Source organism: Accipiter gentilis, chromosome 25 (assembly GCF_929443795.1).
Source record: "Accipiter gentilis chromosome 25, bAccGen1.1, whole genome shotgun sequence".
Classification (NCBI taxonomy): domain Eukaryota; kingdom Metazoa; phylum Chordata; class Aves; order Accipitriformes; family Accipitridae; genus Astur; species Astur gentilis.
In genome coordinates this window covers 20,193,777-20,221,298 of record NC_064904.1, presented here as the reverse complement: position 1 = coordinate 20,221,298, position 27,522 = coordinate 20,193,777, and the positions used below count along the sequence as shown (strand labels likewise).

Sequence of the window (27,522 nt, the reverse complement as noted above, 5' to 3'; positions counted from 1 at the left end):
CTGACAGGGGACAGAAATACTATTTGTTTGTGGAGAACTGAAACAACAGCATGGTAGATCAGCCCCTGAGGAAATGAGAAATCCTGTATCCAGTGCAGGAGAAGAAGGTCAGCAGTACACAGGGGAGAGCTGAGGAGAGGCTGGTTTTTAAATACATGAATATTGAATTCCCTTGGTAGGGGAATTCCTCCTGTACACAGAGTCAGGCAGAGGTCTGGAGGAAAATAAGGACATTCATTTTTATTATTATTTCTTGGACGCATGCTCACAACAAAACTCTGCTCTGAGAAATGCTGTACTAAGCAGGACAAAACCTTGCCCCAGAAAGCCCATGAATGCAGGGGATGAAAGCAATGGTGGAGAGAGCGAAGAGCAATGCTGTTAGTATGGTGGCAGCTGAGTCTAATGAAGGCCTCTGGACATCTTAGATGTGAAAGGGAGAAAAACAAATGGAAACTGCTGAAGTGGGAAATCATTCTCTGGTATAATGCTAATTATTTTTAAGATGCGATAGACTGTGCTGCGAGGGGAGAGCCAGGGGATGACAAGATGCTAGGGAGAGAGCTGAGGGCAGGTGAGAGGGAAATCAAGAGATGGGATGGGGTCAGATTGCTGGAGAAAGAGGAGGGTTTGGAGAGGAGAGCAGAGGGACAGCTACTGGCACTTGGTCAGTTTATCAGCTGCTCTCCCCTAAAGTGTCAAACATGGAACTAGAAGAAACGCAGGTTTGAGGAGTCCAGGGTGTTAGAAAAGACAGCAGAGGGTTTTGCACAGAAGCAATGAGAGCAGCTCAGCTCACCTGCCAGGTGGCCTTGCAAAAGAAGAGAGGGGTCAGTCCTCAAGTGAGCAGAACCTCTTTGACACAGCATTTGATACTGGCAAAGAGATAAAAACTATTTCAGAAAAGTGCACGAAAGAGTTAAAGCAAATGAATAAACATGTGAAACAATATTAATTGTCTGAAACACAATCTGTTTGACTTTTGGTTTATAAAGATCTCTCCACTTTAGTTCCCATGGTAACTATTGCGCAAAACCACACTTTTCCTAATCATCTCCACAGAGTTTAAGGCAATTTTGTAATCCAATCAAATGTAAAGAAGAGAATTTGTTTTTGTGTTGAGAAAACTGCTACCTAATGAGCAAACAGTGACTGGGAGAGGCCAGATTTACAATTATGACCCTAGAGAGACACTTAATTACTGAATAATTAGCAGTTGCTGGAGTTTCTTAGCATATAGAGGAAAGGCTGATGGATAGTGGTTGTGAGAAGGGCTGTTGTAATTCTCAGGTCTTCCAAGTAGTTTTCCAAAGCGAGAAGCAGCAAACCTTGCTGTGCATAGCATTTTCACCAGCTGATGCAAACTGCAGTCAGGCATGGATTGCGTAACAGCAGAAGCTGAGACTGTGAAATGCTTTGCTGACACTGAAGCTGAAGCTCTCAAGAACCTGAACCCCTATCACAGGGTCTTCTGGACCTTTGAGCCTTTGCTGAGGCAGCTTAGATACTGGGGAGCAGAAGGACTAGGCTGTTGGATGAGAACGTGCTTTTCCGTGGGGCTTCTCCGAGCGCAGTACCCTGTGGAGGGGGGGTGTCTGCTAATCCTCCCCAACCGTGTAGAGTGTGAAAGCCATGTTCACAGGCACCAAGTCCAATCTGGCTTCTGGGAAGTCAGTGGCACCCTCTGTGGGCTTCAGTTTAGGCAGGTAGGGTTGAATTATTTCCCCTGATACAGAGGACTTTTCTGTAGGAGGAAGCACTGATGCATGGATTGTCTTCCTGGAATGAAGTCCAAAGCTACAGAAAAGTAATTGGCTCTTGACTTTAATTCTTCTAACGATGAAGCCCAGAAAACTGTTCTGAGTGGAATTCTAAATGCTAACTTTCCCCAAAGGCTGAAGCCAGAAAACAGCCAAATAAATTAGGCAGGATAATTTTTTCTTCCTACAGCAGTACAAAATACAGCCCTAGGACTGCCTGGGGCATTCAGGGTGAGCCTCATTTCACCTTGGGCTTTAGGACAATGACTTCATGTCTCCTGCCTCATATGATTACACACAGGAAAGCTCCCTGCATAATCTCCTGGCATTTCATAAATGCAGGCTCTGTAAATGAGGTCAGGGCTCTAATGCTCTACCTCATCCAGGGACTGCAGAGCTTGGTCCGTGTTTTGAAATAATTACCTGGCCAGCACTCTGGTATCTCCAAGTGGTCCTTCATAAGGTCTGCCCCAGGCAGGCAGCCTCTGTGGTCCTATTGCTCATTCATCTGGTCTAGTCTTCAGCTCATCGTCAGGACATGTAAGGGTACTTAAAAAAAAAGAAAAAAAAGAAGAGAAAATACACAGAAATAGATCTGGTTCCATTTGTCCGCATTTCAGATATAGATGAATTAATATTCTGCAAAAAAAGGAAAAGAGTGGGTGAATTTGTGTGGAATTTTTTACAATGTTTTTGACTACCTACAGAATTGGTTGAATTTGGAAAATTTGTTCATCTCTGTGGCTTTAGCTTTGGGGAAAATGTTGAGATGTTCAAGTGTTTTTGTCGTCTTTTTTTTTTTTCCATTTTCAGCTCAAAACAAAACAAAACCTAAAGAAAGCAGAGTCTTGCTACTCCCACTCCTACCTGTAGGATCTGATTTTCTGAGGCACAGATGTCATCAAGAAAAGGATGATTTCTTGATTACACAGGCATTTTTTGCTTTATCATCTTTCATCCTGTATCAAAAACAAACAGCTCTGGCAGGAGAATGTATTGGCCTTGTTTGCTGGGCTCAGTGCCTCACAGCTGAACGTCCCCTTGTCTGACAAGTGTTCTTGCTGACTGAAGCTTTCCCTGCGGTTAAAATACTCGTAATTCCTTTTCCCTCTGTCAAACAATAATCTGGGCTTGTGCTTCAGCCTCTTTCTGTGCATCAGTAGTACTCACTCTCTCTAACTGGACAACTCTTTTCATGAAACTTACAGAGATTTTATATTTTTGTAACCCCAACCTTGGCCAAAATGATGAGCAGTATTGTGGGTGGTTGTTGGGAGCAAGGACTGTAGACTGACCACAAAATGCCCTTTATCTTGGCTCCTTAGAAAAACAACCTAAAAACATGAGTAGGGGTATTACTAGACAAGGAAAAAGCCCTCCATGTTAGTACCTTGAAAGTTGACAGGGTGTCCCTAGCAGGAGAGCCAGCTAATTTCTAACCAAAGAGCATCTTCTTCTGAACCTTCAGTCTCTTCCCCATTTACAAGCAGCCTCAACTCTGCCGCTGTGTGGCAGCGCTGAAAAAAAACCAAGAAAAAAAATCACTTAACCAGTGAAAAAATCAACTCATCAGTGTGGAGCTCACCCCACCGGTTGGGAAAGCCTCCACTCTGCACTGTGGGGTTGATTTTACAAACAGGCATTTGCACCTTCTGACCTCTACCACCAGAACTTCGTCCTGCCAGAGGAGATGGGGTTTTGCAGAACTGCTTGGGGCTTTCTTGGAGGATATGGACAGTTACCGGGTTTGCCAAAGGGAAGGCTGTGGGCAGTCTGACAGAGGTCCCTGGAGCTCAGGAGAGTTCTCACCAGTGATCTCACTTTCCCCTTTGAGTGGTGGTTCAATTGGAGGCTGACGTTGGTTGTAGAGGCAGGATACACTGCCCTCAGCACAGATCTCAGCAGACAAACTTGAATTTTAACACTAGCACAGCACCTCTGGCAGGCACGACCATGCACTTTTCTCACTTCTGTACATGAGGAGGGGTGGACAAACTCTGCAGTAAGAGAACATTAAGGACCTGTAGTAAAACTTATTTAATATGTGTTGGCCTACAATTTAACTCTTGCCACCTGCGTAGGGAAAGAATGATGCCTAGGAGCCTGAGGGTCCTTCTTTAGATTCGGGACTAAGCAGAGGGGGACAGTGCCAAGATGGTCTTGGAGACACCTCAAGTTGGTCAAGGTCAGAGTCACGGGGCTCTGCAGCCTTGTGAATATAAAAGTATTTGGCGTTGCTCCTGCGGAGGAGTATCATACCTCTAAGGAAGCATGAGGGTAAGAAGGTGATTGGGTTGTGGTGACTACTGGATTAAACCAGTGTTGTCCCTCCACACTCTGCACATTTCTGAAAGTAAGACATAAAGCAAAATTTTTTTTTGCAAATCTCACGTCACAATAACAGAGGAGGCAGAGAGGGAGGGAAAATGGGTAGCATTAGGAGATGTGTTCAGTTCTTAAGGTCACTCAGAGCCATCTCGTGTTTATTAGGTTATTAAATCTCTTTATTCTACTGTGAACCTTGAAAGACGAGGCAGACATTTCTCCATACAGCTTGGGAGGGCTGAGGTGAATAGGCTGGAGGAAGAATCCATAAAAGATATGGTCAAAGCTTTCTTCTTCTGAAATGCCTCAAAACTTTACAAAGAAACAAGACAATGTCAATGTAATAATAATGGAGATAAAAAGTAATTCACAACAGTCATTACCCTTAATATAGTTACTGGAACCAAGCAAAGGAGGTATGAAGTCATACTTTTCAGGGTCTTTCAAGCTGTTTCCATAGGGAGTTTGGTGTGCCTTTGAAGCTACTCTTTATTTACGGTGAATGCCTACCAGCTCCTTTCTCCTTCAGCCTGGGAGCATTAAATGGCAAGATCATTTTTCCTGTCTCACAGTTCCACACGTGCCCTTCCAGGTGGGACTTGGTGCAAGAAGATCTCTCCTGTGGTGTCATCTAAAGGCTGTGTTGCAATTGCTTCTGTTGTTGCCGGTACGCTGTCATGTTTTCTTCTCTTTTGTTAACCTGCACATGGATTAAATCAAATTCATCCTCCAAGCAGGTCATCCGTTTGGATGCACCGAAGAAAGGAACATTTAATTATCCTCTTATTCAGTGTGAATAAAAGGTAGGAACATGCTTCTAGCCACTTTCCCTAGGATGCAGGTCAAAGCCACGTGGCCTGGTAGTCACCCAACCTCCGGTCCACATGGTAACGCAACACATTTGTTTATGCACTTGTTCTTCAACACATCTTAAATTATCAGGATGTGTACTGCTGCCCTGAAGAACCGAAGACAGCTCTCCGCAACTCATCTCATTACTGATGCAGAATGGAGGTATTCTTGGGTTATCAATAACAAATTTCAAAAATTCAATTACGACTAAAATGGAATGGCACTGAGCAGGAAGAGTGCTGCAAGCAGTGATTTATTACTGAACCCTGAACTGATGAAAAACAAGCTTCATCAAGTCCTTAGTAATGCCTTAGTGTTCTTCCATATAAAGGAACATATACATTGTACTATAGAAAAGTTGCCAAAATTGAAAAAAAACCAAACCCAAACACTGATTTATTCTTTCCTGCACTTTCGGACCAGCTCTCTCCACCTGCCAAGGCCCTAAATTGTGGGGTACGAAATTATGGCAAAGGTCCCTTTGAAAAAAAGCAGGGAAAGAAATGATCCAGGCAGAGAAGGAAAGGTGACATTATCATACCACTCCTGACCAAGGGCTGGAAGAAGCTTCGTGGCACAGAAACTATGTGCATACGGAAAAAAAGAGGTTCCTTCCCTTGAAAAGCTTAAGGTGTTTGATAGACTGCAGTGAAATGACGTGGGACTTGTCTGCTTGTTACCAGTGACATTTTTCCTGCATTTTGCTTGAGAACTAAGGACTCAAGTACTAAGTTACTTTCTCCCATAACTAAAGATGCGGTAGAGGGAAGCAAGGGTTGCAGGAAGGGGAAGCTGTTCTCCTCATCACCTCATACAGCAGTTTCCTCACCTCACTGTGGGCCACAATCTGCCTCAAGTGCCCAGAGCTCTCTCCCATTCCTCGGGCAGGAAACGAGGCATAGGGGAATAACAGAGCTGTAATATTTGCTCTGGCTGCTTTTGCTCCTGTGCAGCTGTTTGCCGTCAGGGCGTGAGAGGAGGTGACAGAAAAAGCCCTTACTGCCCACAGAGGGCCAGGCTGAAGGGCCGGGCTCCCTGTGGAGATACCATCCCCTGCACAGCACCAAGGGGAAGCACTGGTTCTCCCTCACCACCCCGGGGCGATGCTGGGAGCGGGACTTGCCACAGAAAGGAGCCCCCGGCGCTGCCTCTCCCGCCCGCCCCACACCGCCCGTCACGAACATGGCGGGGGTGGGCGGGGGGTGCGGCTCCCTGTGAGGCAGCGGGGGAGGAACCGGCGCCTCCCATTGGCCAGGCCCGGTGTCCACCATCTCCCACAACTCGAGGCTCTATAGGCTGCCGCTCACCCTGAGCCCGCCCCCAGGTCTTCCCTGCCCCGCCCAAACAAGCGGCCGCAGAAACCTCTGCGGAGCGCTGGAGGAGCCAGGCGCGCATGCGCCAGGACGAGGAAGGGGGCGGAGCCAGTAGTGACGCACGCCGTTAGTACCTCCCCTTCTCGCTCGCCGTCGCGGGAAGGCGGAAGTGTGTGCGGGGGCAGCGGGGACAAGATGGCGGCTGCCGGGCGGCTGTGCGCCCTGCTGTGTCTGGCGCTGGCGGCCGGCGCGGCCGCGCTGGGGAAGCGGAGCCCAGTGAAGGTGCTGTCGGACGGCATGTGGCGGGAGCTGCTGCAGGGCGAGTGGATGGTGGAGTTGTGAGTCGGGAGGGGGTCGCTCGGGCTGCCGGGGCCCGGAGGGGGGTGTGTGTGAGGGGGTCTCTCAGCGGCCCGCTCTGAGGCCGCGGGGGACCGAGCGGTGCCGGTTAGTGACAGACTTGTGCTGCTCCCAGCTATGCCCCTTGGTGCCCCGCCTGCCAGAACCTGCAGCCGGAGTGGGAGAAGTTTGCCGAGTGGGGCGAAGACCTGGAAGTGAATATTGCCAAAGTGGATGTCACGGAGCAGCCGGGTGAGAGTCTGGCGGGGATGGTTGTGCGCTCCTAAACCCACTCCCCGTGGCTTTGGGCTTCGGAGGGCTTGAGGAAAATGTTCGGTGCGAGCGTGTGGGCTTTTAGGAAATAAACAGAATTAATAGCAATTAATAAAGGTCTTTTACTGATCTCTATCGAAGGCAGATTGCAATGTGTTGCCTGAACGCTCTAGTCTTTCTTAACAGGTAAAGGGAACAAGAGGATTTCTCTACAGAGTGATTTGGAGGATTTCAAGGAGATTTTGGGCCATACTTTTGAAACGTCATACAGAGCAAAAATGTGGGTTCAGCATTCCCTGTAGAAGTACTTCCCTTTGTTGGTAAAAGGGAGTGCAAACAGTCTGGTCTTCCTCAGCTGAAGCTCGTTTCTCTGAATTGCCCTCATGTCTGTGTGGGAGTTGTAAAAATTGCCTTCACCATGCTGATACTTTTCTCTAAAGTCATGTAAGAATTTTTGAAACTTGCCTCACTTGTAGTATTCTACAAGCACTGGAGGTTGCAGATCATGTGGGAAAAGGAGAGCATCTCTCTCTGAAGGGCTACAGCCAAAATAGTCATGTAGAACAGTTATCCCTGGACATCCCTTTTTCCCCATGGAGAAACTTTCTCGCTCTTTGTCCAGGGACCTTTCTTTTAGACTGTGTGCTGTACTTTGATATGCACAAGTTTGTGTTTGATTGCAATTAGCGATTAATACCCGGGGGAGCAGCTGTTCTTATTTTGGTGTGTAATAATATTTCTTGCCTTTTTCTACTATTCTGAAAATAACTTTTCTTACAGGATTAAGCGGGCGATTTATCATAACAGCTCTTCCTACCATCTATCAGTAAGTATGCAATGCTGCAGGATTTTTTTAGAGAGACGACTTCTTTTTCCTTTCTTTGGGGGCAAATGAGTAAGACTTGCCATGCTTTTTAAGAATGTAAGTTACTTTACACAGAGACAACCACTGTCTTAACTGCTGTGACCTTACAGTACTGCCAGTTGATTTTTTTTCTTTTCCCTTCAGGCCTTATTTATTCTGTCTTTTCACGAGTGTTTCTGTTTTACAGTCTTTTCTCTGTAGGTTGATCTTAATGCAGTTGTTTAGCCAGTCTATTAGGAAGATCATTATCTCTATGGAATCACAACCTAAAGCTAGCCAAGATACACGTGGAGTCAAGATTCTAGAAATAAGTGTAGTCAAGATTTTTGGAAGATGTTTTAGAGCTCATATAATCTAAAGCAAAGTAAAACTTTAAATAAATAAAAAATAAGCAAGGTGATGGGAGGGAAGGTGTTGAGTGGAAGCAAATGCTGCATGCTTGGACTGTCTAAAATAAAGGACTTTTTTTGTTTGTTTTACAGCTGTAAAGATGGAGAGTTCAGGAGATACCAGGGTGCAAGAACTAAAACTGATTTCATAAATTTCATCAGTGATCAGGAATGGAAATCTATTGAACCGGTTTCATCATGGTTTGGTCCTTCCTCTTTCCTGTAAGTTTTGGTGTGATTTTTATAATAAATTGCTGTCAAACATGCACACTTTAAGGACGTGCTGGGACAGGTCCTTAGGTGTGCCACACCTGGTGCTGCTGCCTTGTTAACAGCTCATGCAGCAGTCCGTGCTGGGAAGAAGTATGTGAATATGATGGGTGTGTAGTCATGCCTCCGTCATCTGTGGGAGGATTGTGTGCACAAGCATAGCAAAGATGTCCTGAGCAAGGTTTACTTTAAGGTTTCAAATAGTTAGAGGTGGCTGTATTGTTTTACTAAACTTTTGTAGGTAACTTACTGATACTTGAAGTTCTTCTTTTTGTTTACACGGTAGAGAGATGTTTTGCTCAGCTAAATTCTAGGAAATTAGCAATAAAAACTGGAAAATAATGTAGCAACATAGTTGTAAGATATGGGCTGGCTGTTTAAGAAGACATATCTGTAGCAAAGTTAAAAGCAGAGTGGAAGGATGAAGGTTACTTTCTTGAAAAGTGAAGTGGGAAGACTGTAGCCTGAGAAGAAAGGTGCTCTTTGGAATATTTTCTAGTTTTGTGGCTTTGAAGCGCTTTTAGTTGTTGCTGCAAGTACTGTGTGATGGTTTCAGAGTAGCTGAGTAACTGTGAGTGATGAAGGTCAGCAGGAACACCATTGGTTGAGGCAAATAAACCCAATTGTTCATGGTTTTTCTTCTGTTAGAGCAATGATGGCTGAAACATCTGTGCTGTAGCACTGCTGAGTTCATAAAGTTCCTAGAGTGAAACTTTGTATTTTTTATGGCTCTTCTAGGAAGCTCAGCGTTGCTACTTTGTCTACTCGCAATGCTATTTGAATCTTCAAACTGTGTGGTTGATCTCCTCCAAAGTATTAACCCACACCAAGGAATGTGCGAAACAGGGTACTACTTTTAGAATTAATAAGTTTTCTATTAGAAGTGTGCAGTACCAGCTCCATTTTTTGTGCATACTGAAATGGTGCGCAGGCTGCTTCTACGGCTCACTCATTAGCAACTTACATTGGCTTCATGTTTCAAATTCTCCTTTCCTTTACAGATAGTGAATACTTAATGCTGTAGTTTCACAATAACAGGGAAATGTCAGAATTGGGACAATATACATGGCAGCCTGGTCTTTTTTGCTTGTATGTAAGATATGGCTAAACTTAAGTGTCTGAAGATCTCTCAGTTCTTACATGACCTGATTTTTTTTAATAGGTTAATTTTTTTGTTTTAATAAAATGTCCAGATGCTTAATTCTTAATATCTTCAACAGAGCTTCAGCTGGCTTCTCATAGACTGTTGGTCCAAATATAACTTGGAATCTAAACAAAAGTAACTGAAATTCATGTGCCAGCAGGTGCAAGTCAGTGAAGTTTGTGAATTTGTAGTTGACCGTATGTGGAACGTTATACAAGCTGATGCTGGTACTGAAAGTAGCTTCATGGGAAATGAGTGTTTACTGAAGTAGAAGACAAAACAGAAGATAAAAATCAAAGCAGTTAGAAGGGAAACTAGACATGAGCAGAAAGTTGTTCAACATGGGACTAAATAATGACCAGTCAGGCAAACCAGAAGGTACAGGTATGTGACTGGCTTAAAGATGTTTTAAGTTACTTTTTTCTGCTTTGTTCCAGGATGAGCAGTATGTCAGCTTTGTTTCAGTTGTCAATGTGGATCAGGGTATGTGCTTACGTCTCTACTTTATTTTATCTTAACAGATGTGGTATTCAGCTATTCTTGAAATGATTCTCTTGTCTTTTATTCCAGCATTGCCATGGCTATTTAACAGAAAATGTCGGGATACCAGCCTGGGGCTCATATGCTGTTTTTGCATTAGCAACTCTATTCTCAGGACTAATACTGGGACTTGTAAGTGAAGCACTTGAAACAGATTGGCTTGTGACTACTGTGTATTACACTAATGCTGCCTTTGCCTCAGCCTTTAATAGTAAGACCAGTTGTTCTTGGGGTGCCCAGCCCGCTGAGCTGAAAGACAGAGACAGGAAGCAGAATGAAGCCCCTGTAATCCAAGGGGAAATGGTTAGCAACCTCCTATGCCACTTAGACACACACAGGTGTATGGGGCTGGATGGGATCCACCCAAGGGTGCTGAGGGAAGGGAGCTGGTGGAAGCACTGACCAAGCTACTTTCAATCATTTACCAGCAGTCCTGGCTAAGCAGGGAAGTCCCATTTGACTGGAGGCTAGTAAATGTGATGCTGGTCTACAAGAAGGGCCAGAAGGAGGATCCGGGGAGCTCTAGGCCTGTCAGTCTGACCTTGGTGCCGAGGATGGTTACGGAGCAGATCAGCTCGAGTGCCATCATGTGGCACGTACGGGACAGCCAGGCAATCAGGCCCAGTCAGCATGGGTTTATGAAAGGTGTCCTGCTTGACTAACCTGATCTCCTATGACAAGGTTACCTGCCTAGTGGATGAGGGAAAGGCTGTGGATGTTGTCTACGTGGACTTTAGTAAAGCCTTTGACACCGTTTCCTGCGGCATGCTCCTGGAGAAACTGGCTGCTCATGGCGTGGACGGGTGCACTCTTTGCTGGCTGGATGGCTGGGCCCAAAGAGTGGTGATGAATGGAGTTAAATCCAGTTGGCAGCCAGTCACAAGTGGTGTTCCCCAGGGCTCAGTATTGGGGCCAGTCCTGATTAATATCTTTACCAGTGAGCTGGACGAGGGGATCGAGTGCACCCTCAGTAAGTTTGCAGATGACACCAAGTTGGGTGGAAGTGTTGATCTGCTCGAGGTCAGGAAGGGTCTACAGAGGGATCTGGACAGGCTGGATCGATGGGCTGAGGCCAATTGTATGGGGTTCAACGAGGCCAAGTGCCAGGTCCTGCACTTGGCTCACAACAACCCCATGCAGCGCTACAGGCTTGGGGAAGAGTGGCTGGAAAGCTGCCTGGTGGAAAAGGACCTGGGGGTGCTGGTCGACAGCCGGCTGAATGTGAGCCAGCAGTGTGCCCAGGTGGCCAAGAAGGCCAATGGCATCCTGGCCTGTATCAGCAATAGTGTGGCCAGCAGGACTAGGGAAGTGATCGTCCTCCTGTACTCAGCACTGGTGAGGCTGCACCTCGAATACTGTGTTCAGTTTTGGGCCCCTCACTACAAGAAAGACATTGAGGTGCTGGAGTGTGTCCAAAGAAGAGCAACAAAGCTGGTGAAGGGTGTAGAGCACAAGTCTTATGAGGAGCGGCTGAGGGAGCTGGGGTTGTTTAGCCTGGAGAAGAGGAGGCTGAGGGGAGACCTTATCGCTCTCTACAACTACCTGAAAGGAGGTTGTAGTGAGGTGGGTGTCTGTCTCTTCTCCCAAGTAACTAGTGATAGGACAAGAGGAAGCAGCCTCAAGTTATGCCAGGGCAGGTTTAGATTGGATATTAGGAAAATTTTCTTCACTGAAAGGGTTATCAAGCACTGGAACAGGCTGCCCAGGGAAGTGGTTGAGTCGCTGTCCCTGGAAATATTTAAAAGATGTGTAGGTGTGGCGCTTAGGGACACTGTTTAGGGGTAGCCTTGGCAGTGTTAGGTTAACAGTTGGACTCAATGGTCTTAAGGGTCTTTTCCAACCTAAATGATTCTGATTATAATGTGCAGGATGTTTGGAGGTTTAAACTTGTCTTTGTTTTCAGATAATGGTGTTCTTGGCAGACTGTATCTGTCCATCCAAAAGGCACAGACCACCACAGTACCCTCATTCAAGTAAGCCCACTGTATACTTCTAATTCAGTGAAGCTGTTTGGTAAATCCTATTTAATAAGTATCAGTATGTAACTTGTGTCTGCAGGACATGAGATTTAGTGTAGAAGTTTACACTTGTGATTGATGCTTTGCTTTACCTGCAGCTTTTGCCTTTAGGGTTTATAGTGAGTTTGTATTTTGTATTTAGCTAAAGCTAAGGTATTTTTTAAAAACTTTTTTAGGAGATAGAAAAAAATGTTTTTACAGCATTTTCATACCTGCAAGATAAGAAATTCCATATGTGCAGGGAGATAAAAGTTTTGAGTGGAGCTCTTAGTGTTGCTAAGCTGGGGGTTTGCCTAAGTTTTAGGGGCAAAGTGAGGATTAAAAGTGAACTTGCATTTCTGTGGATAGCAAGTGATTCAGTTTGGGGTTAGTCTCTGGAATTTTTCAAGGTAATCTTAAGTCATGGAAGAACATTTGAATGCTGCTTTATGGTTTGTAGGAACCAGAGTAATTTTTTCAAAGCTGGATAAAGTTTGCTATTACCTTGTCTAGGTAATCTGTAATCTGTTAATACTTGACCTGCGGGTAACTTCATGTTAGCAACAATTCTACCTAGGATAGCAGTTTAAGCGACTGATACTGGAAAGTGCTAGCTGGATTAAATTAATTAAAATTCTGCGCTAGCCTGTGATGTTAAAGAAAAAAGTGTATTTCACATGGTAATGGTATTTATTTGTGTGTGCATGTTTTCTTTTGTCCTTAAGGAAAGCTAGCTCCTGAGTCAGCTCAGCTGCTGAAAAAGCTGGATGAAGAGCAAGAAGCAGATGAGGAAGATATCTCAGATGATGAAACAGAGGGTAAAGAGGTGTCCAACAGAAACTCGTCACCAAACACTGTAAGGCAGCGCCCAGTGAACCCTGCTGCTACAATGGATAAATCTTAGGTTTGTTTGCATGCAGGATTAGTGTTTGAGTCACCAACTCAAAAGGAGATAAATGTCAAATCCTCCAGCTTCAAGAGAAGAATGACTCCTGTCATGGTAATATTGATGCATTTTTTGAATTCAGAAAAAAAAAAGAAAGCATCTTTGGCATAAGGTATTCAAAACTAAAACATGCTGTTGCAAATGGCTGAAACTTCTCCTGTCTGTGTGCAGAGAAGTACCAAGAAATAATTTATGTGGCTTCTTGAATCACTTGTTCTATAGGGATTATTTTTTTTTAACAGAATGTAAACCAGTGTACTTGTTGCATTAGGGAACATTAGCAAGGAAAATGCACTAACCTGTTTGCTGTTAAAGCATTCAAAAAGATTTCTCAATATATATCTTACCTAGTTGTGCTCTGAAGAAATGCTGAGGGGAAAAGTTCCTTCAGTTATTATGGGACAAGTTCCAGGCTTTTTATGTGACAAGAACTTCTGCTTTGTGCTATGACAATGAGTGCTACAAAACCCCCAATCTTTCTTCCAAAGAGATGAAAGTTGCTATCGTCACTTAGAGGAACAGAAGCTGCCCTCTGAACAAAAGCTAGAGAGCTTGTCTTTGCCATCCTCCCAGATGGAAGTTACCACAAGCACTGTGTAGTGTGGATTCTCTGGCTGACCAGAAGCCTGCTATTTGCATCAATTTCTTTTAGAAAAGGCTGTAGAAAATTGTATGTGCTTCTTGGCGAAGTAATTCTTCTCTAGAAAAAAATTACAAATAGCACCATGAAGTCTTGTTTGTCTCAATGACTCTGATTCAGATGGGAATAGTTTACATGCAGGGTTCTCTGCTGAGTGTAGATCCTATCCATTCATCCTGCTGGATGGCAGTAGAACTCTGCTTATTTTTAATACATTGTCAGTGATTTCTGCTTAATCAAATTTTACTGCAACTCCAGTCAGGCTATACCTGGTCTGAAGTTGAAATAACTGCTTCTTAATTTCTTATACAGAAAGTCATCTTTTCTGTTTTGACAAAACCATCTTGAAACAATTATCCTAATTCTTTAAACAACTGTCGTCTACTGTTTTCTGTATAGTATTTGTTTTCACTCTGTGTAGAAATAAAAAGAATGCACGTGCGCATTGGACCACTGTTATCTTGCATCGCTTGTAAAGAACTTTCCATATTCTTTCAGTTACTTTCCAAAATATTTGCAAGGGAAGGGTTAGCCTAATGATGAGCACGCTTAAGTTTTTTTGACAAGTCTGCTCTTGCTGGTTTTTTTTGTTTTGTTTTGAGTGGTTTTGTTTGTTTTTGGTTTTAGTTGTTTGGGGTTTTTTACATTGTTCATCTGAGTGGGTTTGCAGGACTGGCAGTTGGTAAAACTGTGTCAATAGTAAACTTGGTTGTGAGTAATTAAGACTGCAAACATGGAAATGCTCTTGATATTTTCAGCGCAGCCTGGCTCTCTAAAGCCAGGCTCCCCTAGTAATTAGTAAGAAGACAGAGCATCAGACAAGGTGCTCGTAATGAACTCTGTGGGTTATGAAAGCAACATTGCAAAAAACATTATTCAGAGCTCTTGCAGGTGAATCGGCTTGTAAAGCTGTTAAGAATACTCCATGTTTTTTTGTCAGTCTTGAATGCTTCTTTGTAAGTTGCGTTTTAAGTGTATCTGTTGGGTCATTATTCATCCTCTATGTTATGAATGGAAAAAAGCGATTCAGCTATCCAAATATCTGAGTGGATCTTCCAACAAGTTCTTGGATGAGTAAGAATGAGTTACTATGTAAGATTCCTGGGACTTCCTCCTTGGACTTTTTTCTTTCTTTTTTCTTTTTCTGAACACTGGTGCTCTGGAATGACTTACGACTTCAGTGCTGGGTTATGAGTTAGGAAAATAGAACTGATGCTTGAAAGAGTCCTTTTGGTTAAAATCCGAGTGTTCCTGTCACTTTTAAATATCAGACTTTTCCTGGAGTTTGAATGAAGACCACTGTGCACCGTAAATGCCCTTAGGGTGTTGGTCTTGTTGGATTGCCTTAAATTCTCTAAAAGTTTAGCTCTTAGCCTTTGTCACTAGTAAAATAAAGCAATAAATCCGTGATATACTAAGGAGAACTAGTAGTACTGTCTCTTGATAGATGGTGTATTTTGTTAGTTTGGAGAGGGCTTGATGAGATGGGACACAGAAATGCCGTATGCTGTTGTTGTGTTGAATTGTTTTAAAAGCTGAACTGTATGGGCTAACTCCGCTTGGAATATATTTAAATGGAGCTGTTAAATGCAGGGTTTTCTAATTTTTCAGTTACTTTAAAACTGTTTGTGCAATATAGAAAGTATATAATGATAACTTTTGGCTAACTTTTAAAAGAACAAACAACCTTTTTTCTTGCTGTAATTCTAGACTCCTGGTTTAATAAGACCTTCTAGCACTAATTTACCTTGCCTTTGCCTTCTGCGCACCTACCTTTTCTTACTGCCTCCCTGCCTTAGGCAAGTAACCAAATTCCAAACCTGCCTCCTAGTTGTAAGTGTTCCCAGTTGCGGGAATCCAGCCTCTGTGTGGCAGACCTATGCTTGTGATTAGTGTAACTTCTGCAAGTTCTGTTTTGATTATCCATAGGCAGCCTGCGTTTGCCGATCTCTGTAAATCTTACCATTCGTATTTTTAATAATGTTATGGTTTTGTCCTGTGAATATTTAAGTTTCTTGATATTTTTTAAAAATCTGTATTCCAAAGATGTTTACTGAGGCTGAGCGAAGGTTGCAATGTATCAAATGTGAGTAAGAGCCTGTCCTTTGTGTGTATTGATGATGCTTGAATATCAGTTTTGTAAAAGTCAGACTGCCCTTTTCATATCATCACCTTGACCGAGCATGTCCTGTTTCATTCCAGAAGGAATTAATTAACTGTAAGGATACTTTTTTTTAATGTTTCAGAGAGTCTTCAAGTAAAAAATAACCACCAGCTTTGGATTCCTCTATGTGTGTTTTTTTGTTTGTTTGTTTTAAGACAGTATCTTGCTGCGAAACAATGAAGCAAAACTGCAGGTATTTCCATGGGGAAAAAATTGTTATAACACTATACCTAACAAACCATTTGTGATAAGTCTTTTTGAAAAGACAAGTTCAAATAATACTTCAAACTAAAGCTGCACTGAGGTACTTGTGTTTTTTAGTTGAGTCTGGGTTGGGTACCTCATGGTAGTGTGAGCTGACCACTTACTGTTTTGGTTAGATGGTTTGGGAAGGAGCTTTCGTGCATACCACGCCTAGACAGCAATGGCAATGAAATGCATTCTTGAGTTGCAAAATGAGTGTGGGCTGGAGGTGACATGATATTTAAAATTCAGTTCTTTGGAACTTTTTTCTGTGTTTGCGTAAAATGCATGGAAATCATTTCAGCTACAGATGGACTCCTACCCTCTTCCACCTACACACTGTATATCAAATCTTAACAGCTGAAGGGGTCAACACTGGTGACTTTATCTTGGAGTGGGAAGCTTAATTGAGAATTGTGTGAGTTCTGAAACGAAAGAGGCTACTTGAGGAAGAAACAAATCCAGACAAGGTACACTCAAAGTGCTCCTGAGTAACAGCCCAGTGCAAACCTTGCCACCAGAGAGTCTGTCTTGCCTGTTCTCTTGCTCTTTCCTCCATCTCTTCTCTTATGAGTGAGTTATTGAGAATGTGGTAGCTCTGCATGTCACCTCTCGGTCTGAATGCATGGAGTTTTCTGGGGAAGCACAGTAGTACTCTTGCAGTTCCTCCCCAACAGGAATAAGGAATATGTATTGCCTGGGGAATTTAGTGGATGCTCATACAAGCCTAACTTCCCTACTCTTCCACTCAGTATGTTATGTATAACAGAAAATAATAGTCAGTCCAAAGGTAAAAACAAGGAAAAATTTAAGCTGAAGTGTATTTAGATAGTTCCAATTGTTGGGTCTAGCCTGATGAGAAACAAAAAAGCAACTGTATGCTTAGCTGGCAGTTGGTGTGTGCAAGATAGCCAAAGTCAGCTGTAGGTCTGGTTTCTAAATGAATAGCTTCAGTTATGACAAAGATTGATTGGGAAGGAGAAATTAGAGTATGCTGTAGCACTGCTTCAGTGTTTAGAAACACCAAAGTACAATGCCAATATTAATTTTTAAGGCTTCTTTGTCTAAAGAAGAGGGAATCTGTTTCCTGCAGCTGTCTTATCTCCTTGTTTGCATCAGCTCAAGTTCTTGGTTTGACCTGAACAACATCACCTTTGGCTCTTCCCTGAATTTTATTTCTGGCCGCCAGTCCAGCTGATGCCTGGCAGTCCGCTCCTGAGTCAGCTTTTCTTTACCTTGCTGAACTCCTTGTCTTGCTGTGGGCTTTATTAACTTCAGTAACTTTCTAGAAGAGATTCTGCCTCAGTCTGCCCTTTTTCCTCACTTTTCCTTACTTAGCTCTTTAAAACTGTCCAGATGCAAGTTTCTTTTCTATTTAGCATTGCTTGTAGAAATTCTCTTAACTCCAAGGCAGATCCAGAAAGCCAACTCTGAGGTATGCATCTGATGTTTAATAGCCATCTTTAATCTGCAAAAGGAATAAATATATTTCCTTTATCTGTTGAGGTACTTGAGTACATACATATCCCTGTTGTAGCCCTTCTTGTATTTGACCTTAAGTTCTTGCATGCATAAGCCAGCCTTCCAAAAAAAGCCTCTAGAACCCTATGCCTGGCAATGCTATAGCCTGCGTACTGCAATCTGCTTTCTGATCATGTCCTACTGATGCTTGTTCTGTGCTGTGACAGTATTTTCAAACTAATGAATCTCTCTTTAAGAGGTTCATTTATAAGCTAAATTATGCCTCCTATATCAAGGAGTTTAAAAAATGCTAGATGAGAAACCATTAATACAAGATCATCATTAAAGATAATATTTTTGTTAGCTGTACTTTTCCTTCCGGAGTCTTTATGCTTTGCTGAGCCTGGACTTCAATGTCCTTTTTTTTTTTTTTTTTTTTTTTTTCCCCTCCCACTTGTGTAACTGGTAATTTATCAGAAAGATTGTCTCTGAATCTTCCTTTAAACTCCTTGGCATGCGGTATGGTTACTCCCCTCTGAATGCTTGCTGTATCAAGACTGTCAACTGAAGGGAAAGGGGTGTTCAAAGTAAAGATTTCTTCTTGCCTGTGGCTGAAATCACAGGGGTGCAGGATGCCATTTCCACAGGTCAAGTTCAATTGGTGTGTCCAAGGAAAGACTGCTCACCCTGTTAGCATCACCCACAAGGCTTGTTCTGTTTCAGTGAAGCTCAGACCTGCTGTCAGCACCGTTGATGTAAGTCTTTTCCACCTGACTACTCGGACTAGCCAAGATCTTGTTCACTGACAGACCACAGTCCGTATTTGTCTTGGAATTGCGGTTTGATCCGTCAAAAAAAGGAAAACCCAAGGAGGCCAAGTGCTGGTTTTGGATGACCTGAATCCCCTTGATCTTCTCTGTCAATGGGGAGAGCCTGGAGCCACCGGAGGTGCTGGGCACAAAGAAACGGGCAGGATATAAACCGAATATGGTCCGCAGCCGTACTGCAGAAGTAAGAGGAGTGTGAGGACCTGTTTGGCTCTCAAGGGGGTGTGACGTTGTTACTCCCTGATAATGAACTATGGGTGAGCAAAGCCCTTCCTTACCTGTGCCTGTGGAGCCTGGCTGGTTTCCTCATGTAGGCTCAGTCCCTGGGTCTCCCAGGAAAATATCACACATTTCCCTTGTTGAATCATCCAAAATCCTGGGTGTTTACTGGACTGCAGAGCTGATTTCTTAGATGACTGAAGAAGCGGTTCTCCAAGGGTAAGTAATGGTTTCTTCCTCTTCTCCCTATGCCCTTGTCAAGTATTTGGGAAGGACATGAAGTGTGGTCTTACACAGAGCTTTTTTCTTTTCTTTCTTTTTTTTTTTTTTGTCAACAGGACTTGATTAACAATAACCTGAAATTAAATACTCAGTATTGAGCAGGTTTTGGTGTGGGCTCTGTATGCCCAGCTGTTCAGAAACAAATTACATCTGACGTGTCTCCCTTAGGCTAGAGCTTGTGCCTGTGGTCAAACCTTCCAAGGATTTTGAGTTGCTGAAGGATTGTTGTGAGTGGTGATGCCATAGCACAAGAGCTGATCAATGAAATCCTGTGCAAAGATGAATAAAAGCAAAATGTTTCAGAAATATCTCTTGTTCAGGGAGAATAATCTGTGTATAATCTCTGCTATGGTTTATTTTTGAATATAGTAGTTCATAGTCAGTTTGATGTGCTTGGTAGGTGTTGTCGTGACAGGTTTCTAAAGGAACTGTCTGGTTTGATGCATCAGTTGTCAGAGCCCTAGACGAGGACGATCCATCCCTTTCCAGATCCGCTGAGGCTAAGACCAGTTGTCAGCCCAGCCAGGGCCCCCCCTGAGCGGGACCTGAATTTTTTCTTGGAGGTTTCTGTATGTTTTCTTAAGCGTGAGAGACGGCAAGAACAAACCCTGCCAGGAGCTGTCGGTCCCCGGGAGAAAGAGTTGTTTGTCTTGATGCTCTGCTGAAGTTCTGCAGCGATGACTAAAACTCAAATCACCATGGGGTGTAGCAAGACCTTGCTGGGCTGGAGGAGGCTGCCAGCACAGCATCCCATCAGAGGCATAATAAACCCGTCTTTTTTAATTATTATTTTTGCAAGACATACTGACTGAAGTCCCTCAGCTTGTCCACGATATCCTGATGTTCTCTGGTTACTTTTGAAAACGCCTCATTTTTCTTCTGTGCACCGAGGCAATGGAGAACCCGGCTGTAGCCTTGCTACAGGGATTCCAGCTCCTGGTGAGATCGGGGCTGGATCTGGCTGCAGGGCTCTACGGGGAGCACGCAGGTGGGCTCCCCTGCCTGGGGAGGAGCTCAAGGGCATTGTTCTTTGCTTTTGTCTATTGTAATTAGGTAGTTGACCAAGAGCTAATGCTCGTCATGCTGCTCTGAGAACCTCAAAGGCTCCAAACTGAGGTCTGCTCCATTCTACGTATGTATATATAGATTTCTTAATTTTTTTTTTTTTATTTTTTTTTTTAAGGGCTTTGGAGCACATCTCCCAAAGGGCTGCTCTACCTTTACTCTGGAGAGTTGTGGAAGAAGTTGCGTGGCCAAAAGGAGAGCAAGCAAGAAGAGCCAGCTGACCACATGGTGGCAACATGGAGATGCTGAGTAAAGATTGCCTGGACCTTTGTTACCCCTGGAGGAAAAGTTACTTGTACAGAGAGACCTGAAGAGATTTCATAGCTTAAAAGAGGATGGTAAAAGCATGAAATGTGAATATTTTTGGTTGTTCTAAAGGAGACAATAGGTATGGGGACAACATGAGAGTAAGCTATGTCACCTTATGGTATGGATGCCTGTAGCATAGCTACATGGCCATGGACCAAATAAATGGAAAAAGCAGGTTACAGATCAGTGAGAACTTTCTGAATGAAAGGATGTTAGGAAATGAATAATTAAGACTGAGCTAGAGGAAGCGCAGCGGGAAGTCGCTTTGCAGCAGGACGGGGATTGGCTGGGGGTAACGATAGCAAAGGAAAATGTCTAACTCGGGCTTTGTGCTTTTGATGGATGGATTTATTTTGTGGTGCTTGGGATCATCTCTTGAACTTACACTCCTGGGAGCAAACAATGAACAAGGCAGAGAATAAACTCTTCTTTCTCCTCTGTATTTATAGGAGACGGTGTGAACCCTCTCTGGCTGGTTCTGTTTTCATGCAAGACTTTCTTTTCCAGAAGAAGGTGTCACGTACGTGAGCTGTAGGTACCCAGTCTCTGGGCGACATCCCCAGTTGGTCAGTGCCTCACTGGGGGGATCTGCTCCTCCGCAGGCAGATGGGTCGCAGCACCATCGGAAACACATCCCCAGCGCTGCGGCACGTCTTGTAGCTGGCCGGAGCACGTCAACTTCAATGGCAGGTCGTACGCAAGCAAGCCTATCCTCAAAAGCTGTTTGCCCTGCCCAGCTTTTGTGTGCTCCTTGCTCCTTTTTCCACTGCGTCTCGTGCTTGGCCAAGAAGACGGAGCCGGTGGAGAAGGGAGACTGGGAAGACAGCAGGCAGCTGGTGCCATAGCCGGGCTCCTGGCTCTGCAGGGCAGGAGATGGGGGAACCCCAGGGCAGGAGCAGCATTTTGGCTGCTATAGAGATTGCTGGGCTCATCTGTGCGTGCTCCTCACCGGAGCTTTATGGCTGCAAGACTGCGCGGGACTCAGAGGAGAGGAAAGGCTCTGGAAAGGGCAGGTGGTGAGCAGAGCCGCTGTCCCGCCCCAGGGCTCCTACCTGCGCTGCAGCTGCGGCTGTCTAGATTTTTCTGCCCTGTGAATGAGGATAAACCCCAGTTTTTGTCTTCAGGGCAGCAAATGTCAGGGGTTTTTTCCCCTCCACTTGCTGTGATGCTGTAAGCCAAACCGGCTCTGTGCCTACACCTGGTGTGCGTGTCCCAGCGGGATCTCTGCCGGAGCTGCCGGCGAGGCAGCGTTCTGCTGTCGGAGGTCCTGGGGGAGCACGTTAACCTGATCACCCCCGGCCTGGCTTGTGCCAAATGACAGGCGCGATCCATGGGGCTGTCCACCTTGAAAGTGTAATTCCCACTGCTGAAAATACTGCAGAAAGCGCACGCATAGTTTAAATTGCCAAATAAATCGAATACAGGAGCATGTAGAATAATCCTGCCCCTAAAGAAGAATATGGGAACATAGCCTTGTTACCTAAATCCCTAATTTCCAAGTTTTGAGATAAGACCTGCTCCATGGTGTGTTTTACTTAAAGATATTGATAATCTGTTTGCTCCAATAACTGTGAATAGCTAGAACGGTATAACAAACCAGTTCAGCATCGCTTCCCATAAAGAACAGAAAGACATTTTTTAGGAGATTTTTCTAGAACCCCGTGGGCTGCAGGAGGAGCTTGCTGGTCCCTGCACGCAGAGTGGCTCCGGCATGGAGCTCCTTCCAGATCCTGCTTCATCCAGGAGAAACTACTGCTGCAGAGGCACAGATGCAGGATCCTGGTTTGGAGATTTCCCCGTTGTGGTATCATTAACCCTACACTGGCCTCTGCTCTGGGTTATTTTGCCAGCTGCGCTGCTTAGTCATTCCCCTCTCCCCTTATTTGCTTCGCCGTCTCTCTTCGATCCTGACATGTATTTCTATTAATCAGGCCCTTCCCCTGTCTGTTTTTTCTGGCTGGATTTGCAGAAGTGGTTTATTTACAAATCTCTCCAGAATTGGCCTCTTATGGTTAAAAGTGATGCGGGTGTTGGTTGAAGGAAAGCTGATTTTTGACAAACTCAGCATGAGAATGAGAACAGATGGGGACTTTGATGAATTAGATATTGCTAAATGTTGTCCTCCTGCAAATCAGCTTCGTTTTCTCTATTAGCATAAGAAGCAGGAAAAAGGATTTAATTTCTCTAAACATTTCCCCTTAATGATCTACCTCTCCAGCTTAGAGATTTATATTGCTGCTTATCAGCGAAGCAGCTGAATTCCTTCCACAGAGAATCAACAGCAATTTTGAGTTGATTTCTGGCATTTCTCCCTCCCTGGGATGAGATCTGCGCTTAGGAGAGGTGGTTGCTGTTTTTAAATGGTATCAGTTCAGGGGGTTTTATGGTTTTAGGTTGATTTAATGGAATGATTTTTTAAAAAAATTTTTTCTTTTAATTCTTTTTAAAGGGTCAAGAGGAGGCACCAGCACATCCTGGAGATGCTTTAGGCTCTTTGCCCCGTCTGGCAGCGCTGCTGGCTCTCCTGCGCCCCGATGCCTCTGCCGTGGTGAGTCGCAGCCCGCAGGGTCCCTGACTGGGATGGAGGGTGGCATTCCTCACTGCCCCTGCGCTCGGGGGTCCTATCCACAGCACCCCGCCTGCACCCACAGCATCCCTCACTGATGCAGGACATCACTTGCAAGGCTGGTAGAGCCGGTGGGCATCGTGGTAGATGTTGTCCCACCTGCGCTAAGAGCTGCCCCTCTCTGTTACCTTCTCCAGGTGGTCTGGGCTTCTAGGGTGGAGGTCTTGTGTTACGGTGGTGTGGCTCCTGTGCTTGTGCTGTGTTTTGTCTTCAACCTGGGTGATTTACAGCCTGCCTGGGCAGAATCCAAAAAGCACCGAAGGCAGCAGAGCTCTCCCCCCTGGGCTGGCTCTGCGGGCAAGCCCAGCCTGCATGGCCATGGGTGTGCAGCAGGGCTGAAGCCGTCAGCAGACGTCTCTGCCAGGGGAAGGACGCAACGCTCAGCGGCTTGTTGCTCTCCCCTCGTGGTACCCGTTTTTCCTTTCCATCACAGCTCAGAAACGCAGTCCTAAGGGCGAGCGGCGAGCAGGCGTGCGGGTATCCTGAGATGCGTTGCTTCGTCTCCGTGTGCTCTGACATTAATCTTGCCTGTAGCGTTTGGGGTCGTTCGGCTTGCCTGGATGGCTGCACTGCAAACGAGGAGCTGGGGGGCTGTGAGGTGGGACGCGGGGGCTCTGCCACGCTCGGGGATGGAGGAAGGCTGTCGTAGGCACTCTGGGATTTATCTGCTGTGTAGGTGGGTGGCTGAGAGAAAGATGGAGCGGGGGCAGCCCCTGGGGCTTTGCCAGGACTGCTCGCTGCGTGGAGCTTTGCAGGGTTTTACTGCAGGCTGTTGGCAAAGGATGGAGCTAGCACATTGTGGGTGCTCTCGCACTTGATGCTGAATGCCGTTTTGTTCTCTCTCAAGCCCAAAGGCTGGTGAAACGCTATTTGCCTTTCTGTTTCCACCTCTGACCTTCTCGCATCTCCTGCCCTGCCTGCCACCGGAGGGCCAGAGAGATGCTGCTCTATGGATGCCAGATACAGGTGCTGGGTTTGCCATTGATGCTGGGCATAGCAGAAATGACCCTGCTTAACTTGTCTGCAAGAAGGACTCTGGAGTCTCGAGGGAACAGGCTCCCATGCTGTTTCGCCATCCTCTTCAGAGGAAGGGAGTCTGCAGGGAGTTTTTTTTTTAACAGCTCAGCTTTAATTACCCCTTCTGCCACTTGTAGGTCTGAGCCTGGATGGTGAGATAAGGCATCCACTCACCAGTCCCTTGAAGGAAGCTGCTTTGCAGGTTAGCAGCGCTGCAGGGCTGGTGCAAGTAGCTGAGGACTTGCACGCTCTGTGAATGGTGGCTTGTGCATGGGGACAGGTCTGCACGGGCAGGGGAACCTGTGCGCCATGGATGTCCCATCTGCGCTGGGGGGCTGCGAGCAGGGAGCACCCAGGGGCTCACCCTTCCCAAGAAGGAGACTGACCTTCCTTTGAGTCCTGGAGCTAAAAGCTATAAGCCTTGAATTTTTTTTTCTCCCCCCGCCCCGTTCCCCTGAAGCTGCACGGCTCTGATTCATCACATCGGTCACACTGTCTTTAGTGTTGTCCATTAGTTTGAAACTACTGTCATCTTCTGCAGTGTATTAGGTACCGCAGCGTGTCCTTCTATATTAGCCTGTCTTACCGTGTCCGAGTTGCTGGATAAATGGAGACTGAAGCAAAGCTTCTGCAGCCAACTGTCTGGTAGGCACTTTAATTTCCCATGCTGTAGGCTGCGTTGAGCATAGAAAGCACTCTGGGGACGTGAAGAGCCGGCAGAGCACCAGGAGGGAGAAGAAATTTTCAGGAAGGGAAGGCAGCTCTTTTTTTTGCTGTTAAGTACTGAGTTTTGGTGGCTCCAGAAAACAGCTGGGCAGCAAGTCCCATTTTGGAGGCTGGGGTGGTCGCGGCTGCACCGGCAGCAAATCCTCGCTGGAGCCCAGCCTGCTGTGACCATGGGGCTTCCAGAGCTGACAGCTGGAGAGGGATGGAGCCGGGGGCTGCTAATCCCATCAGCTGTTAACGGCTCCAGAGAGTGACTCCAAAGGATCCCTCAGTGTTAGACAAGACCTTCTTAATTGAATTTCTTTTCCATTTGATTTCACCCAGCCAGAAGTAATAGGAAGGGGTCCAGGCATAGACTAATAGTCTTGGTGCCCACGGCTGCATGCGTGCTTGCACAGGCGTGAATCACAGCTTTGCATGAGGATGGGTTATCCGCAGGCACGGAGGCTTTGCTTTGCTGTTGCCTAAGAGCCCCCACGGGGCTCTGGACCCGGTCGTTCTCCCCCAAAGGAAAAAAACCTGGCTCCAGAGGTCTGATGTCTCTAACAGCAACTTATCTCTGATGATGGCCACGCCATCCCCAGGGTTGATCTTGACAGCCGGCTGCCTCACCGCAGAGCAATCTTCCCAGGGTCTCATCGCTGCTGCAGACGGGGTTGCAGACCGCTGGCAGAGATGCCTGGGGGGAGATAAGTAAGCCTGGAGAGTTGAAAAGCCAATCTTTCAGGGTTTGCGTTTTCAGCTTTACCTACGTGTGCTGACGGCCCCGGCCATGCAATGGGGAATTGCCCTCAAGAGGTCTTCTCCAAACTGCCACAGTCCTATCTTTTGCCCTCTGCCTTGCTCAAACCATCCTGGAGAGCATCCTGCTGTCCCACAGAGGGATGCTTCCCACTCTCCCATGGCAGGATTTGTGAAGCAATGTGTCGAAACGTGCAGGTAAATAGAGAAAAGGGAGGCATATCTCCTGGGGAAAGACGTGCCAATAAAGCCACGGGAGATGGATCCACCTGGCTGGATCAAGGAGCACTCAACTGCTGTTTAGCTTGGTTCTCTGGCAGGGTGTTTCGAAGACAAACCAGCCTGTAAGATTAAAGGTTTAGTAAATGACTGCACAGATGTCTCGGACATCCGAGATGGTTCATCCAAGCTGTGGTTGTGGAGCTTCCCGGTGACAACTGGGAAGAGGTAGATCATCTTTCATCTCTCACCCGGTGCCTAATTTAGTCACGAAGGACACTTGTGCATCTTCAGAGCCATAAATCACTCTAATGGTTAGGTTTTAATCAGAGATGGCAGGCTTGTGTGCTGAGATCGTATCGCATACGCCGATGATCACCTCTTCAGTGGGAAATGAGGCATTTGTGCATGCGTATTGTGTGTGTGTACAGGATAAATGAGTCAAACGGGCCCTTGCTAAGAAATTATGCTGTTTTAATCCTGAGCTTTATGCATCACAGTTGTTATTCTGTGAGAGATAAATGGGAACAGCAACAAGCTTGTACTTCTAACGGGGGAGTGAGTGAGTCTTGATCAAGACTTCACTGTGCGATCTGTATTCACAACGGCTTGTCTGGCCTCTCCTCCTTGGGTTTTATGTCTGCTTTTCTGTTTTAATCATTTAATTGTATTGGATTTTCTGGAAGGAGAAAGAGTCCCTTTATATGAACTCCTCTTATATGACTGAAATATGGAGTTTAATTATCTCCCCTTTATTTATTTATTTATTTAAATGCCAAGAGCTTGCGATCCTTAGCAGGTGCTTCTGCAAAGCTGCTCTCCTCAACGGGATGCTAAAATGAGAAGCTTCCAGGGGACATGACTCATTTGCGGTGTGAGTTACTTGTTCTGCTTCGCTGAGAGCGTAAGCAATATCAGAGGAGATGTGATTACTCACGGCTGCTCTTTCAGTCAGCAGCAAGCTTAGAAACTATGCAGGCAGCACAGGCGTGATCTGGAGTATGGCTGCACGGTGAATTATTGATAAGGGAATAATAGCAATGGGAGATAATCCCTCTTGCGGAATACGGGGAGTAAATCTTCTCTGTTGTACAGGGACTAAGTCTCCTGGTTAGAAGAACACTTCCCAGCCAGGGGAATAACGACTGCAAGAGGTTTTCCTTGAACGAAGAGCGTAGAAAGAGGCCCTGGGAACTACATGCAGCATTGCAGGGAAGGGATTTGGCTGCGAGAGAGACTGTTTTACTCACAGACCTCACTCTTTGCTTGGGAACTTCAATATACTGAGCCAAGAGCTGCAGATCTTCCAGGAGAAAGAGGTCATTTAAACTTTGGAAATAAAACAGGCATCCCCTTACCTGTCAGGGCAGGCGGAGAGGAGTGGGTGCCCAAATTAGAAATGGGTAAACAGAGATCCCTAGACTAACGGTGTCTGAGCCGGTGGATCAGATGGCCCAGGGTTAGCCTGGTGTTGTGATTCCAGGAGCAACCATCAGCCATCCCGGAGACCCAGCTGCGTGGTGCCTTGCATCGAGTGCTCTGCCACGGCAGATGGATGAAGAGCAGCGGGGGTGTTTGGTGGCCCAGGCAGTGTCCCCATGCCCACGTTTTGCGTCCCAGCCCCTCTACGGGGAGGGGGAGACCGTCCCCTGCCCCGTGCAGCCTCCGATGGCCGGGGATTTGTAACGGGGCATCGCAGCACCCAAGCGCCCTTTTGTCTGTGCTGCTGCTGGGGCTCAATTCGCCGGGGATTTAATGGAAAAGTAAACTCAGCTTTTCTCGGATGGATGGGAGAGGCGTCCAATGGCCTGTTTTAGTGGCCTTTTAAGATATAAGGAATACAGATGTGTGGTGTCTGGGCAGCTGGAGCAGAGCTGCAATACTGGGGGTACATTGCCAGCTGGCCAGGGAGGCGGGAGGGCTGCAGTGCAAGCCTGGCTGGCAGGTAATGTTTTTGCTCCCAACTTAAATAA

General features: G+C 45.7%; 1 protein-coding gene across 1 annotated transcript; it reads left to right on the top strand.

The window, feature by feature from the left end:
- The first annotated feature begins 6,413 nt into the window (after positions 1-6,413).
- TMX1 (thioredoxin related transmembrane protein 1) lies at positions 6,414-15,924 on the top strand. The gene is made up of 8 exons (XM_049828971.1): positions 6,414-6,588; positions 6,723-6,838; positions 7,640-7,685; positions 8,207-8,335; positions 9,965-10,010; positions 10,098-10,199; positions 11,971-12,040; positions 12,790-15,924. The coding sequence occupies exons 1-8, from the start codon at positions 6,446-6,448 to the stop codon at positions 12,966-12,968; spliced, it is 831 nt and encodes a 276-aa protein (XP_049684928.1). The 5' UTR covers positions 6,414-6,445; the 3' UTR covers positions 12,969-15,924.
- The last annotated feature ends 11,598 nt before the right edge of the window (positions 15,925-27,522 follow it).

Bases quoted from the DNA above. Each gene is read 5' to 3' on its own strand.
- TMX1 (XM_049828971.1), top strand. From the start codon at position 6,446: ATGGCGGCTGCCGGGCGGCTGTGCGCCCTGCTGTGTCTGGCGCTGGCG. The intron at 6,839-7,639 runs GTGAGAGTCTGG...CTTTTCTTACAG, and splicing joins GGATGTCACGGAGCAGCCGG to GATTAAGCGGGCGATTTATC. The intron at 12,041-12,789 runs GTAAGCCCACTG...TTTGTCCTTAAG, and splicing joins ACCACAGTACCCTCATTCAA to GAAAGCTAGCTCCTGAGTCA.